Source organism: Emys orbicularis, chromosome 1 (genome assembly GCF_028017835.1).
Source record: "Emys orbicularis isolate rEmyOrb1 chromosome 1, rEmyOrb1.hap1, whole genome shotgun sequence".
In the NCBI taxonomy this organism is placed as follows: domain Eukaryota; kingdom Metazoa; phylum Chordata; order Testudines; family Emydidae; genus Emys; species Emys orbicularis.
This window is the reverse complement of record NC_088683.1, coordinates 257,553,395-257,569,049: the sequence shown is the minus strand read 5'-3', so window position 1 is coordinate 257,569,049 and position 15,655 is coordinate 257,553,395. Positions and strand designations below refer to the sequence as shown.

The following is a 15,655-nucleotide window of genomic DNA, read 5'->3' as shown; positions in this document are numbered from 1 at the left end:
ACACTAATAATAATTTCTGCAGAGAGCCTACTAGTCTGGAGTAAATGTGGTGAACGTCAAGGCCTGGGCAACTCCACACCTTTCTCCTCAACATGTAGTTGAGGAAGTCCACCAGATCAAAGTATGTCTGGAAGGAAAGACCCTTTCTACCTGACTGTGTGCTCCTTCTAGTTTCTGCTCTGGTGCCTCTCATGTGGAACAGATAGCCTGCCTGATATCTGCTCCGGAAGTTGCCCAAAATCTTGTGGTGTCTCTCTTCCCATTTGGTTTAGGATGAAGATCCAATGAGGTATAAGGGGCTGGCCAGGCCGGGCCTGTTCCAGTCACTGCAACACTCCATGCACAGTTTCAGTCCTGCTGTTATCACTATAGCTGTAGGAGTACTACTGCAATAGTCCTTGTCTCATTGTGAAGTAAAGATGACGGGGGCTGGTGGGGGGGCATGTTGCTGGTAGAGAGGACTTTGCTGGGCACCAAAAGCCTAGCAACCAACTGGGGAGAAGAGCTACAAACAAACAATGTAGCGAGAAGCAGCCCAGATTCCAAACTGGTGGTTTCCTTCACAGGAAATCAATTTAAAAGACGCACCAAAATCTCTATTAAACAAAATAGAAAACCTGGGATATTTTATCATAATACATGTTGTTCAGTCTATTAAAGTACATTATTTCAAGATTTATTTACCATAACTATAATTTCTGATAGTAGCTCAGATACCATGGTGAGGGGCGATCTTATGAAAACCTAGAGATAAATAACTGAGTAGTGAATATACATAATACTATGGATTTGACAGAATATTATTAATAATCCTATTATGTTACAGTAGTATGTAGAGGCCCAACTGAGATTGGGGCTTAATTGTACTAGATAAAAAACTTACTTAGAAAGTCTCTACCTTGCAGAATTTATAATACAAAAGGTCTTTATTTCTCTTGGTGTAAAAGCCAAACTTATTTTGGTTTGTTGGTGGTTTGGTTTGGTTTGGTTTGGTTTGGTTTGGTTTTAAAGCTCTATGTTAAAGTTGGTATCTGAAATAAATGATTTATAGTATGTCTGAAGTTTACTTTAAGTAACACCTAATCTCTTACAAATACTAGTATGTGGAAAATATACATGCCACTTCTGTGTCTTGTTTTAATAAGGCAGAAGTCATATTTATCCATTGCAATACAATTCTATCCTAGTATAAAATAGCACATTTTTCATAAATCTTGGAAATGGAATGAAGTGGAAAGAAATTGTAGCTCATTTAATCTTTGCATGTCTGTCCTTCCCTCATGCAACCAACTAGCAGCCTCTGGTGCAGCATGCTGGAAGTCTACTGGCACTACATTTGAATAAGAAACTTCAGCTCATCTGCTCCTGAGCTGTATGCTGTCCCTTACTGAGTGAGCAGCAGCTGCTCCCTCGTGTTTTGTCTGTGTTCATCTCTCAGGTCCCCTTCACATCATTTTCCAATTCTCTTCTCTGTGCCATCTATCTGAAGAATCTCAAGAGCATGAGATACTTCAGATATTGCATCATTATCACAGCTTTTAAAATGGATATATGTGTAGGTGTTAAAAGGTATTATGTTGGTATCCTGAACCATAAATATTGTATGCTACATAAAGCAATGTTCATTTAGGGTAGTTGAGGTGATTTTATTTCAAGGTGCATGTAGTGAGGAATCAAAGGGAAAAAATCTAGTATCAACTACTCAAAGGTGTTTGTTTTTTTTAAATCAGTGAAGTTTATACATACTTACATTTCTGTGATGGATATCTTACTTGTCCTGTTACCAACCTGATGCATTCATCAGTCTCCATGAAGACATGTGACTCCAAGAACTAGAGAGGAGAGAGGTCAGAAAGATGGCAGTTGAGAAGACACTGAAAATATCATCAATGCTCTCCTGGGAAACAGCGCAGTGACACACTAACTGTGCTGCAGTTTTTCTTTACACAAAGAAAAGTACCAATGAGCTTTGGGCTGAGTGTTCTAATTATGTGTATGTTGCTTGTGTGCAGTCTGAAATGTGTGCGCACGAGCAAAATAAACTGATATCCAAATAGGTTGTTCTAGATGGATCGTGATACAGTGAAGTACATTACTTATAATGACTTTTGACCCTTTTTTATAGATGTTTGGAAACTGGACCTTTGGAACACTGGTGTTTACTGTGCTAGTATTTACAGTTACATTGAAGGTAAGATATTCTATATTGATATTTCATCTACTGAGACTCTTTGGGATCCCCATCAATAACTATAGTTGTCCCCTATCCTGTTTACTAAAACCAACTTTCCCCACGTGGTATTTTGACTATAATCCTTCTACTTACGGAGAACTAAACACGGTTTCCTTTGGAGCTTGTCGATTCTGCTCCTGTCCAGAGCTGTTGGCATATGAAGCTATAAAAAACTCGGTACATTGATTGAATCTGTGCAGGGTTACTGGCAGCTCAAGAGTGAAAGATTTAGCTGGAGTTCCAAAGTTGGATCTTGACATGATATCACAATGTTACCAATGAATTGCCAGATTTTTCCTGTTTGTGGTTTGGTTTGGTTTTTTAAGTTCAGCTTTTTAGGTTGGTATGGTGATGTATCCGTTTTCAGATGCCCTATCAAAGTTGGTTTATGTTTAAATATACTGATTTCTTACATATTCTGTATAATGAAATGGAAATTTCTGTACAGAAATGCACATATGCTTATATTTTGCTTGGATTCCTTTTACGTGACTTTTTAGCCAGGGTATTCAAAATAGCTGGTTTTACTGAGTTCATTGTTGGAATACTTTCCCCAGTAGATTTTCACTGTCAAAAGAGAGAAGCGTTGGGAGTTCATGACTTATATTTCTATCATTCGATAAGTACAGCCTATTAGATTAAAAGAGAGCATCAATAATGAGCATCACTATGTAATTATTTGTTTGTTATAAGGGGGGAGAGAATTATTTTAATGGTTGAAGCAGTTTATAATTGCCAATTTTCAGTAATTATATACGTACGTTTGTAACTGATATAAACTAGGACAGTTACAGCCTAATTATAAAGAGGAACAAGAGGGAGGACGGTGAAACAATCGTCTGGGGCTGCGCTAGTAATATCTCATATATATAATTTCCTAATGAATAGTCAAGCCTTTGTCATGACATATACTAGATCTCAATACAGAATACAAAGATTAGTACTTAGGTATGGGAACTTTCTTAACTATGGTAGAAATAGAAAGGTATCATTGTTCCCTACAGTTCTGCATAGAGTTCTCAGATTAATTCTTTAAATAGTTCATTGATTTTCTTTGTACCTCATCTCCTGTTGAGTCTTTTATCACTTCTAAAAAAATAATATAAACACCAAGATGACCTGTTTTCTTTCAGCTTGCACTAGATACACACTACTGGACATGGATAAACCACTTTGTGATCTGGGGATCGCTGCTATTCTACATTATCTTTTCCCTCCTCTGGGGAGGAATTATCTGGTAGGAACCTAGTGTGAATTGTATTGCAAATGTTATTTTCACAAGCATAAAATACGTTTATATATTCAATTTTTTTTTTCAAATAAAATTCATTTCAGGTTTTATCTGTACTATAATTTACAATATGAGTTACCAACTTAAACATGTCAGTCATGGCGATTAATGAATAGTTGGCTTTTCTTTAGGTTGATAGCTGCTAAAAATGTTCTTAAAGAAGAGAAGAGTAATAGCACTCAAACTGAGTCAGTAAGCACCTGAGTTTCTGGTTGTTCTATTGTTTTAAGAAACCAAAAACTCTATTTTTAATAAAGGCTTAAGTACATATTGAAGAGGTCGCCTATTGTGCTAATATACATACTGCAGTACATTTTCTACTCATTTGTAAAATTGAGTTCATGTTAAAAGGTAAGGAGTTATGTGGAATTTCAGACACTAGCTAAATGTGTTAGTGAGTACTAGATTTGTTATGATAGCTAAATATTCCTGCTATTCACCAGATGTGAATAACATTTTAGTAAATGTTTTTCCTTTCCACCTTCTTTTCTTAAAATATATCTATATATTATTATTGCAGAATTTGTGCGCCACCTACTTCTACTTTTGTTACCTTATTTGTGTATTTTTATGAATACATTCTGGCAAGGTTTAATAACCACCCCAGCAAGGAAAATGGAAAGGAAAATTCATATTACAAAACTATTGGATGTATATAGGAGAGAATGTTTGTCAAGAGACTTGTCTGGTTTCATGCTTTTGGCTGCAAACAGAGTAGAAAGGCGTATGGCTTTAGATTAAATACATTTTTTTAAAATAGCTATAAAATGGCTTAAGTTTTATCCACATTTAAATTTTAACAGGATTAAATCAGTTTTATATAATTGAAAAATCACTATCAACTTAATTACATTATTAAAGTTTGTGGGGAGGAGAATAAACATGCATGTTATAAATATCTTGATTCTCATTCTCCACCCACATACTTCCCATGGGATTCCCATGCCCAATGAACTTTTGACTACCTTCTGGACGGGAGACCTTTGTCATTTATCTCCAACACATGCACATTCTGACCCTCTTATTCTTTTGGTGTCTTAATTGAGTGAGCCAGCTGGTTCCCCTCGCAATCTATAAATGGAGAAGGGAACTGTTGCTAGCTTGCATCTTGCATACCAATTTGGGGCTGGGAAGGGAGGTCTGCTCTCCTCTCCTCCCAGATCAGGAAGAATCTTCTGGGAGGCAGCCTATCCATTTCTCATTTCTGCAACAGCAGGACTCAAGGTTCCCGCTGACCCTGTTCCTCCCTTTTGAACTGGGTCTATATGACTGAGGTTCCCCATGTTAATGACCTGGATGTAGAAATAGAAAGCAAATTTGCAGATGACACTAAGCTGGGAGGGGGGTTGCCAACACTTTGGAGGATAGAGCTAAAATTCAGAGGGATCTTGATAAATTGAAGAACTGGGCAATGGACAACAAAATTAAATTCAAAAAAGAAATGTAAGGTGCTACACTTTGGGAAGAAAAAACAAATGCAGAATGGGGGATAACTGGCTTGGCAGCAGCACTGCTGAGAAGGATCTGGGAGTTGTGGTGGATCACAACGTCAACATAAGTCAGCAATGTGTTGCTGTTGCAAAAAAAGCAAATGCAATTTTAGATTGCATTAACAGAGACATAGATTCATAGATTCTAGGACTGGAAGGGACCTTGAGAGGTCATCGAGTCCAGTCCCCTGCCCTCATGGCAGGACCAAATACTGTCTAGACCATCCCTGATAGACATTTATCTAACCTACTCTTAAATATCTCCAGAGATGGAGATTCCACAACCTCCCTAGGCAATTTATTCCAGTGTTCAACCACCTTGACAGTTAGGAACTTTTTCCTAATGTCCAACCTAAACCTCCCTTGCTGCAGTTTAAGCCCATTGCTTCTTGTTCTATCCTTAGAGGCTAAGGTGAACAAGTTTTCTCCCTCCTCCTTATGACACCCTTTTAGATACCTGAAAACTGCTATCATGTCCCCTCTCAGTCTTCTCTTTTCCAAACTAAACAAACCCAATTCTTTCAGCCTTCCTTCATAGGTCATGTTCTCAAGACCTTTAATCATTCTTGTTGCTCTTCTCTGGACCCTCTCCAATTTCTCCACATCTTTCTTGAAATGAGGTGCCCAGAACTGGACACAATACTCCAGTTGAGGCCTAACCAGCGCAGAGTAGAGGGGAAGAATGACTTCTCGTGTCTTGCTCACAACACACCTGTTAATACATCCAGAATCATGTTTGCTTTTTTTGCAACAGCATCACACTGTTGACTCATATTTAGCTTCTGGTCCACTATAACCCCTAGATCCCTTTCTGCCGTACTCCTTCCTAGACAGTCTCTTCCCATTCTGTATGTGTGAAACTGATTTTTCCTTCCTAAGTGGAGCACTTTGCATTTGTCTTTGTTAAACTTCATCCTGTTTACCTCAGACCATTTCTTCAATTTGTCCAGATCATTTTGAATTATGACCCTGTCCTCCAAAGCAGTTGCAATCCCTCCCAGTTTGGTATCATCTGCAAACTTAATAAGCGTACTTTCTATGCCAATATCTAAGTCGTTAATGAAGATATTGAACAGAGCCGGTCCCAAAACAGACCCCTGCGGAACCCCACTCATTATGCCTTTCCAGCAGGATTGGGAACCATTAACAACTCCTCTCTGAGTACGGTTATCCAGCCAGTTATGCACCCACCTTATAGTAGCCCCATCTAAATTGTATTTGCCTAGTTTATCGATAAGAATATCATGCGAGACCGTATCAAATGCCTTACTAAAGTCTAGGTATACCACATCCACAGCTTCTCCCTTATCCACAAGACTCATTATCCTATCAAAGAAAGCTATCAGAGTGGTTTGACATGATTTGTTCTTTACAAATCCATGCTGGCTATTCCCTATCACCTTACCACTTTCCAAGTGTTTGCAGATGATTTCCTTAATTACTTGCTCCATTATCTTCCCTGGCACAGAAGTTAAACTAAGTGGTCTGTAGTTTCCTGGCAAGATTTCCCTTTTTATAGATGGGCACTATATTTGCCCTTTTCCAGTCTTCTGGAATCTCTCCCGTCTCCCATGATTTTCCAAAGATAATAGCTAGAGGCTCAGATACCTCCTCTATTAGCTCCTTGAGTATTCTAGGATGCATTTCATCAGGCCCTGGTGACTTGCAGGGATTTAACTTTTCTAAGTGATTTTTAACTTGTTCTTTTTTTATTTTATCTGCTAAACCTACCCCCTTCCCATTAGCATTCACTATGTTAGGCATTCCTTCAGACTTCTCGGTGAAGACTGAAACAAAGAAGTCATTAAGCATCTCTGCCATTTCCAAGTTTCCTGTTACTGTTTCTCCCTCTTCAGTGAGCAGTGGGCCTACCCTGTCTTTGGTCTTCCTCTTGCTTCTAGCTTGCAAGTCATGGGAGATTAGGCCTCAGCTGAAGCACTGTGTCCGATTTTGGTCACCAACGTATAGAAAGGATGTAGAGAAACTGGAAAGGATCCAGAGGCGAGCAACAAAGATGATCAAAGGGATGAAATGCAAGCCATGTGAACAAAGGCTGAAGGAACTGGGAATATTCTGTTTGGAAAAGAGGAGATTGAGGGAGGGACATGATAGCAGTCTTCAAATACTGGAAAGGCTGCTATAAAAAAAGACAGGAAAAAGCTGTTCTTTCTTGCCCCAGAGGGCAGGACAAGAGGCAATGGGTTCAAACTACAGCATAGCAGATTTTGAGTAAATCTCAGGGGAAACTTTCTAACCGTAAGAACGGTAGGACAATGGAACAGGCTGCCTAGGGAGGTAGTGGAAGCTCCTTCACTGGAGGTTTTCAAAAGGAGGCTGGATCGCCATCTGCCTTGGATGTCCCTTTAATCTTTGTTGATAAAAGTGACAATTGTTCCTTAGTCACCATGGCCATGCACGAGACAGGAAAACGTGGAGGTACAAAGAATGAGTCTGTGAGGGCCGCAGAGAAAATGAATGTACTGGGGAGCTGGACAAGGAAATATGTAGAGTCTGGGGATGTAGAAGGCATGAGATGGATGTGGGGGGAATGTGGGAGGCAGCAGGCAGACTGAGGAGGAATGCAGGAGAATGTGAGGAGGAGAAGACTATGAGGAGAAAGAGGGAAATATGGGGGGCAAATGAATGTAGGGAATAGATAGGGTACAGGAGCATACAGGGTGAATGAGAATGGGGCTGTTCCCTATCCTTTCAAAGGAGGGAGGGGGATAGAAAGGCAAGTTCCCAAGCACCAGCAGATAGACGAGGGTAAGTGGAGCTCTCTCCGATTAGTGAACAGGGAGGCTACATTCTTGTGAGTGTATTTAAGGTTGAATTTTGACCCTGAGATAACATACAAGTTGCGGAGGGGAGGTGTTCGTCCCCCTAAAGGTGAAAACAATCAAAAGGCATGTGAAAATGTTGTATGTTTTTATATCCTAATTTTTAAGCCAATCACGAGTGGGATATTTTGGGGGCATTAGGGGTCTGACTCATGATTTTTGAACATTTGGAGTTGACAATATTGAGGATGAGTCTGGAACATTTGGAGGGGGAAGGGAGACCTGTTGAGTATCCCAGACCAGGCTGAAGTCTATTCTGTGGTTAATTTGGGGGCTGGAGTTGCCTGATAATCATTCTCCTTCCATGGCCAGAGGAAGAATGATTTAGGCTAAAATATTGTACAAACTACAGTGGTTTTGACACTAAGGGCTTGTCTACAGTTACCGTGGGACCCTGTAAATCGACCACAGATCGCTCTCCTGTTGACTTCTGTACTCCACCACATTGAGAAGAGTAAGTGGAGTCGACAGGAGAGCATCTCCCATCGACATCGCATAGTGTGGACCCCGCGGTAAGTAGATCTAAGCTACGTCGACTTGCGTTACGCTATTCACGTAGTGTAGACAAGGCCTAAGCCAGGCGAAAGGTGGAGGCCGTTCGAACTAAGCTTGTCTGAGTTTTCTGGTTTGTTTGAATGTGAAATACAAAGTGAAACTCCAATAGATGAACTCCCACAAACTGAAAAGTGAACTCTGTGCAAATTGGAAACTGTTTCACACAACTCCGCTACTTCAGTTTTTATATTTAACAATGTTGGGAATTTTTTTCTTAGATGGTCCATTGAGGTTTAATTTCTTTTTTCTTTTTCCCACTAGGCCTTTTCTCAATTATCAGAGGATGTACTATGTTTTCATGCAGATGCTGTCTAGTGGTCCTGCATGGCTGGGTATCATTTTGCTCATAACTGTCAGCCTTCTTCCAGATGTACTCAAAAAGGTTTTATGCAGACAGTTGTGGCCCACAGCAACAGAAAGAACCCAGGTAAAAATATCTTTCTTAGTAGAGTTAGTGATATTTACTATGAATCCTTAAAAGTTAGAGCCCTCTAGCATTTTAGAAGCAATAAATGGAGAGAATAGAATGTTTAGTGATAAGTTTGTGTTAGTCATTTTCTTCATTGTTGAAATTTCACTGTGAGAGCTTTTTGATCAACTCTTCATAAATTATAAGACTGTTGAGAAATAGTTGATGGTACTGATCCAGGCAGTTCATTACAGCTATATACAATGGAAAACCATGTAAAGGCATTTCCTGAGCACAAAATAAAACCAATAGCAAGAAGGCAAGTTTTTTGTAACCAAATCCAAAGTAACTCTTTGCAAAAGCAGTTCCACTCCAATATCAAGAGAAGACTATATGAATGTTTGTTTAATTAATCCATGATTTGTAAATTTAAAAATTAATATGCATATGACTAAGTAGTTTAATACTGCTAAAATATCACGTTACGTGACCCATGTAATCTAATCATTTCCTAGGAAACTATATTACTCTTGTTTGCTGTCTCTAGTGAGGCTGTGGCTTTTACAAAAATTCATGCATTTAAACCAGTTGTTCTCAACCTATTTACCATTTTGGGCCACATATGCAGCTCTCTCTGTGTTATGTGGGCTGCATCCACACAATATATATACTACCCATATAACGCAGAGGATATCACATTGGCTGCAGCTGTGTGATAATTGGGCTGCAAGTGGCCTGCGGGCCATGGGTTGAGAACCACTGATTTAAATATTACTAATTCATAATGCTATTAGCTCTTTTCATCTATAGTTAAACTTATTTTTATTTTTGTTTCTTTCAATACTCTTTCTAGAATTAATATTCACATATATGAGATGCATATATTCACAACATACTAAACTACAAACACACTGACATGCACTGTAGTCACATCATTGAAAGACAAGCCTGTTTTCAGATCTCTACTTTCCCCATTCCTTTGATCAGCCAACAGGAAAAACTACTGTATGGTGTCAATGCAAAACTCCCTTACTGATGAATGAGAATGGAGCCAAACTCAAGTTGTTTGGATGGTAGCCCACAGCACTACTGCAGAGGGCCATCAGGCCAGTTCCAACCTTAAAACTCTCATATCTGTAAGGCAACTCTCAATGCCATTATTCTACATTCCCTGTATGTATAAAACTATAACTGACCCATTTCAATAGGAAAACCAAGCTTGTAGGAATAGCAGAATATTGGAACAAGATTTCTGCACAGATCAGATTGTAGAATTTTTCCATTTGGACCTTTGAAGATAGGATTCTTCGGTATATGACTGCTACTTACAGAAGCTCACTATATCATCAGTTCTCTGATCTCTGTGTAGGCTGTGGGTGCTCGGGCTAAAAACTCTAAAGAGAGAGAATGAGGATGGGTTATAAAACAAAAAAATAAAAAGAGGGTGCGGGGAGGATGTATATCTAATGGCATTTCTCAGTGCCATTATGTGTTAATATTGGGAAATGAACCAGCTGGAAAGCAGAGTGTGGGCTTAACAGTGGCAATGTTCATTTTTAATAAGGTCTAATATCACTAGAAAATCTTTAGCTTTTAACCAGATTTATCCCTTGTATTTCTTTCTTCTCTCTCTCTCCTTCCTCCTATCTTCCAACCTGCTTTTGCCTAAATAACCACTACCTTGCTTTAAACATACATGATGTGCACGATTACTTCCTACAATCTTCTGGGGAAATCAGACTAAACATCAGTGCCTTTCTGTTGAGCAGTCCACCATCTTTATGCTTTCTCAGACTTCAAGCAGTCTAAGTTTCTAATGGAATAAAAGGTGATTTTTTTTCTGCCTTTCTGCATGCTTGGCCATTTCATTCAAAAGACAGTAGAAAGCTTAATTATCATCAAAACCTGTTTACTGTTATCATTGTCTCCACTTCTGACTCACATATAAACTACTATTCAGAATAGCTTTTTCCTCCTTGTGTTTATCCTAAAGTGTTTACATATCATTAGTGGTTATCTGAGTCATCTTTGTCACAGTCATTCAAATTTTAGGCAGTAATATTTCTGCTTCAGGAATCAAAGCTCTGTGACTGTTTCCCTCCTTTTTGAAGCACTGATGTTTCTGTAGATGAATGCACATAGTGCTTGCATTGTAACTGACTAAGTTGACTGTTCACCACACAAAGAAGTGATAAAGCCCTTAAGCAAGATGATATTGGTTTTACCATTATTTCTAACTTAATAGAGAAATTATGGTATTAAGCCATTTAATGGCTCTTTTGTAATGTGTCTACTCCACTACTGTGGGGGAAATGCTGCAACTCTGATCTTTTGTTCTGCAGCCATTATTTCCAGCAAACATGTTTCATTTTGTAAAGGAAATTTTCCTTGTATTCTACTTCACGGAATTCTATGCTGCTTTCTAGAAAGAAAAAAAAATCTATAAGATCAGAAATAACTGTTGAATTCAAAATATTTAAATTAACAAAAATGTAGGAAATAGACTAGTGAAAGATGCCCTTTTATAGACCAATTTAAGGTGAAATCATGTCCCCATTAAAGTCAATAGCAAAGCTCTCATTGACTTCAATGGGGCCAATCTCTATTGCAGATTTCATATTCATATTTTCTGACTGACCAACATAATAAATAGAATTTTTTTCTTTTTTTTTTTTAAAAAGTGTTGTCATTTAAAAATGAGTTGTTGCATAAGTCACAGGGAGGACAAATGAAATTAATTTTGAAGTTCAAATTTTTGGCTAAAATTCTCTTCTAAATATGCTAGAATTGGTTTGAACTAGCAGCTTGAACAGCAATGATTTTTAGTTTTTGCATCCCTTAAAATGATAAAGCCTTCTTTCTAATATAGTTTAGAGGGCTTCTGCAACAGCTGAAAATATACTGAACCAACTCTAGCTCTACAGAACTTTGTATTTCTAACCTAGAGATTATTTGTGTGGGTGAACAGCTATTTACCATCCATTACCATTAAAAAACATCATTTGAAGTCTGTCACCGTTTGAAGTTCCATACCAGAGGGGGGGTGTTTATGCTAGCTACCTTCCTTTGTTGGGATAAAACAATCAATGCTTCTGCAAAAGCTTTGGAGGAATCTATTGCTATGAGTAACTTTAGACCAAAACCGGCATGCACCTCTCAGACAAGTAGGCTCAATAATTACTGTGAGACTATTTGCGTGTGTGAGGCAAGCTGAATTTGGCCCTTTAATTTGAAATTACACGTGTATGGTGTTTTCTCTGTTATCTATCATACACTGTGGTCCTGTGTTATACCCAAACTGCATTAATTTATTACATTTCCACTACCATTATTCTTTCTTCCCTCTAACTAACAGCAGAAACATCTAATATCTGGCAACATTCATTTGAAAAATGCAAAAGCACGTCAAATGATCTTCTTCCCACTTTTTTATTGGCTCTGTAATTTTACATTTTTAACCCATTTAAAAAAAAAACACCTTTTCCCTTCCATTTGGTTGCTGACAGATGTTTTCTCTTTAGTATTTTGCTTCAGTCCCAATCTCAGGTCATCCACCTTGTTATGAAATCTTTGCCTTTTGTTGTTTGTAGAGGAGCCAAAAATGGTACTTTGCTTTAGAAAGGAATAATGGGGACTCTACATACTTCCACTTTCCTATGAGTATAGCCTGTTGAACTAGAGTGCTTTTATTACGTCAGTGACCAATAAACTATTATCTTTGTCAAGTCGTTGGCTTCTTCTCTTTTGAAAAAAAAGAGGACAGGATTCTGCTTTTGAAGAACTTGAATCCCATGACAACTACTGACCCTTTCCCTGTGTTGGAATGAGTAGTCTTCAAGGTGACCTCCTGTAGCACCAACCCTCATCAGTTTCAAGTGCAACTGCCTATTTCTTCAGTACAGAATCATTCTGCAAATAAGTAAAGGGGACCATTTGCTCTTTAATTTTGGTGGCTGAGCACTTTGAGCTGACATCTCATAAATAAGGCTACGATTTTGTCACAGAGGTCATGAAAGTCACAGAATCCATGACTTCCAGGGGCCTCCATGACTTCAGCCTGCGGGGGCCGGGAACTACAGGATTTGTCTGAGCTCTGAGCCGCTGCAGGTGGTGGGGGTATCCTGCAGCTCCTGAGCGGTGGGAGCCCCTGGGAGCTCCTGGACACCAGAGACACAGGTGGCGGGGGAACCCGCACAGCTCCAGCTGGAGCCCCTGCAGCTGTCCAGCCACCACAGATGGTGTGGGGACTCCGCAGCTCCCCATTTTGTCACCAATGTTTTTAGTCAAAGTCATGGACAGATCATTGGCTTCCGTGAATTTTTCTTTATTGCCCGTGACCTGTCCGTGACTTTTTCTAAAAATATCCATGACAAAATCTTAGCCTTACTCATAAATAAACATTCTACCAGCATAGCTAATAGCCTTGTTCCAGGACAGTTTTGACATTCTTATAGGCACTGTGCTCTCAAGTCATTTGATCATGTCATAAGGAAATCTCTTGTTAATACAAAGAACTTTTTCTGCTGTAATTAATAGTCAAAAGAGTGTGGCAGAACATATACACATTACTAGTTAGTTATGGTACACTGTATATATCTCTGAGAGAGTGATTAGTATTCTATCAATGGAGTTCAAAATGGGATTAAAGCCATTCTGAGTGGGCAGTATGGCTCAAGGAATTAACCCCAGGATTAGGAATCTACATTTTGATTTAAACCTAACTTTTAAAAAAAATCTATATTGGAAAATTTTATTGCTTTATATGACCTTGATACAACAGTTAGATTTTTATTCTTTACATCTTGAGAAATTCACTCATTTCCCTCATGTATTCAGCAGTAGTCTCAGTGTTTTTCCTCATCCTTGCAGAAGAGTATGAAACATAAAACAACTCTAAATGCACTGGCGAACAGCGATGGGCCACTTCTTGAAGGAACTCTTTCAGCTTCCGAGGCATAATTAGATCAATGCTAGGTAACAGTATTGCACATGTTGCCAGTTTGGAGTCATTTCTATTGGTGTGCTGTGCTATTTACAACTAAAACTATTTCCTCCAGAGTTTTTGTTGTGCCTTACCAGTTTTGATATATAATATCATGACCATTTTCTTAGAGATCCAAGTTTTTGTATGATGTATGTCATATCACAGGTAAGGTGTTTTTGTCTCAGACACGTAATAGTAAAAGGCCCTGATCCTGCAAAGCAATCTGCCTGCATGGATCCATACACCCACAGGGGGTTCCATTGAAGAGGATTGGGTTTAAGAGATTAAGTATTGTATGACAATTGCTTTCATATTTATAAACTACTTGTTCTCATGCTATATCTTGGGTGCTGAATACATAGTATACAGAGAAATAATACTTATCCATTAGCAGTTTATTCGTCATAGCCCAGGTTCTTCTCAGACACATGTATAGACCAAATGCAGACAAAACAAGATGTTAGACATACAGAGTCTTAAAATGCTGTAGGTATTACTGAAAACTCAAACATGGAGCTCCATGTATTATGTCTCTTGTGTGATATATATTCTTGGATGAAAAACTGCATTAGAATGGCATTAAGATTGAAAGTACATAGCAGTAATTTTATGGTAAAAAAAAAATCACACAGGAATTTTGTAATTATCTCCAAAACAGGCATTAAAAACCCAGAAAATTTGGAGTTTAACATGTTTCGATTTCTTTTAAGTTTAAGGTTAAGGTACAGAAAAGCATAGTTAAAGCACAGGAAGAACCTTAATTCTGCCCTGTGGTGACACTATGCAATAACGCTATAGTTACAATTAATGCATTATTCTAGTGTCTGGGGTCCCTGATTAGATTAAACTGCTTTTCAGGTTTTTTCTGTCCCGGTGTCACTACAGAAGTCACCATGGGGAACCTGTGAGGGGGGTCAGGAAGGGTGAGTGGAAATATAGAGGGTGCAGGAGTGTTCATTGGCCTTCAAGGATAGTTGTGGGAGAGAGTGTTATGTATGAGAAGGATCTTGTTTTGAGGAGACCAGGGATATGTCTACACTATGAAATTAGGTCGAATTTATAGAAGTCGGTTGTTTAGAAATCGTTTTTATAAGGTCGATTGTGTGTGTCCCCACACAAAATGTTCTAAGTGCATTAAGTCGGCGGACTGCGTCCACAGTACTGAGGCTAGCGTCGACTTGCGGAGCATTGCACTGTGGTAGCTATCCCACAGTTCCCGCAGTCTGTGCCGCCCATTGGAATTCTGGGTTGAGATCCCAATGCCTGATGGGGCAAAAACAGTGTCGCGGGTGATTCTGGGTACATGTCGTCAGGCCCCACCCTCCCTCCCTCCCTGCTGTGAAAGCAACGGCAGACAATCGTTTCGCGCCTTTTTTCAGCCCAGATGCCATAGCACTGGGATCATGGAGCCCGCTCAGATCACCGCGGCAATTATGAGCACTATGAACACCACGCGCATTGTCCTGGAGTATATACAGGACCAGAACCTGCCAAGGCAAAACCAGGCGAGGAGGTGACGGCAGCGCGGCGACAAGAGTGATGAGGAAATAGACATGGACATAGACCTCTCACAAAGTACGGGCCCCAGCAATGTGCAAATTATGGTTTAAATGAGCCAGGTTCATGCCGTGGAACGCCGATTCTGGGCCAGGGAAAGAAGCACAGACTGGTGGGACCGCATAGTGTTGCAGGTGTGGGACGATTCCCAGTGGCTACAAAACTTTCGCATGCGTAAGGGCACTTTCATGGAACTTTGTGAGTTGCTTTCCCCTGCCCTGAAGCACCAGAATACCAAGATGAGAGCAGCCCTCACAGTTGAGAAGTGAGTGGTGATAGCCCTGTGGAAGCTTGCA

General features: G+C 39.4%; 1 protein-coding gene across 1 annotated transcript in view; it reads left to right on the top strand.

Moving 5' to 3' along the window:
• ATP11A (ATPase phospholipid transporting 11A) overlaps positions 1-13,777 on the top strand; it is a 126,028-nt gene extending 112,251 nt beyond the window's left edge. Inside the window, exons 26-29 of the mRNA XM_065423542.1 lie at positions 2,126-2,191; positions 3,367-3,470; positions 8,671-8,836; positions 13,688-13,777. Coding sequence (XP_065279614.1) covers positions 2,126-2,191; positions 3,367-3,470; positions 8,671-8,836; positions 13,688-13,777 — 426 coding nt within the window. The remainder of the gene's footprint in view (positions 1-2,125; positions 2,192-3,366; positions 3,471-8,670; positions 8,837-13,687) is intronic.
• The last annotated feature ends 1,878 nt before the right edge of the window (positions 13,778-15,655 follow it).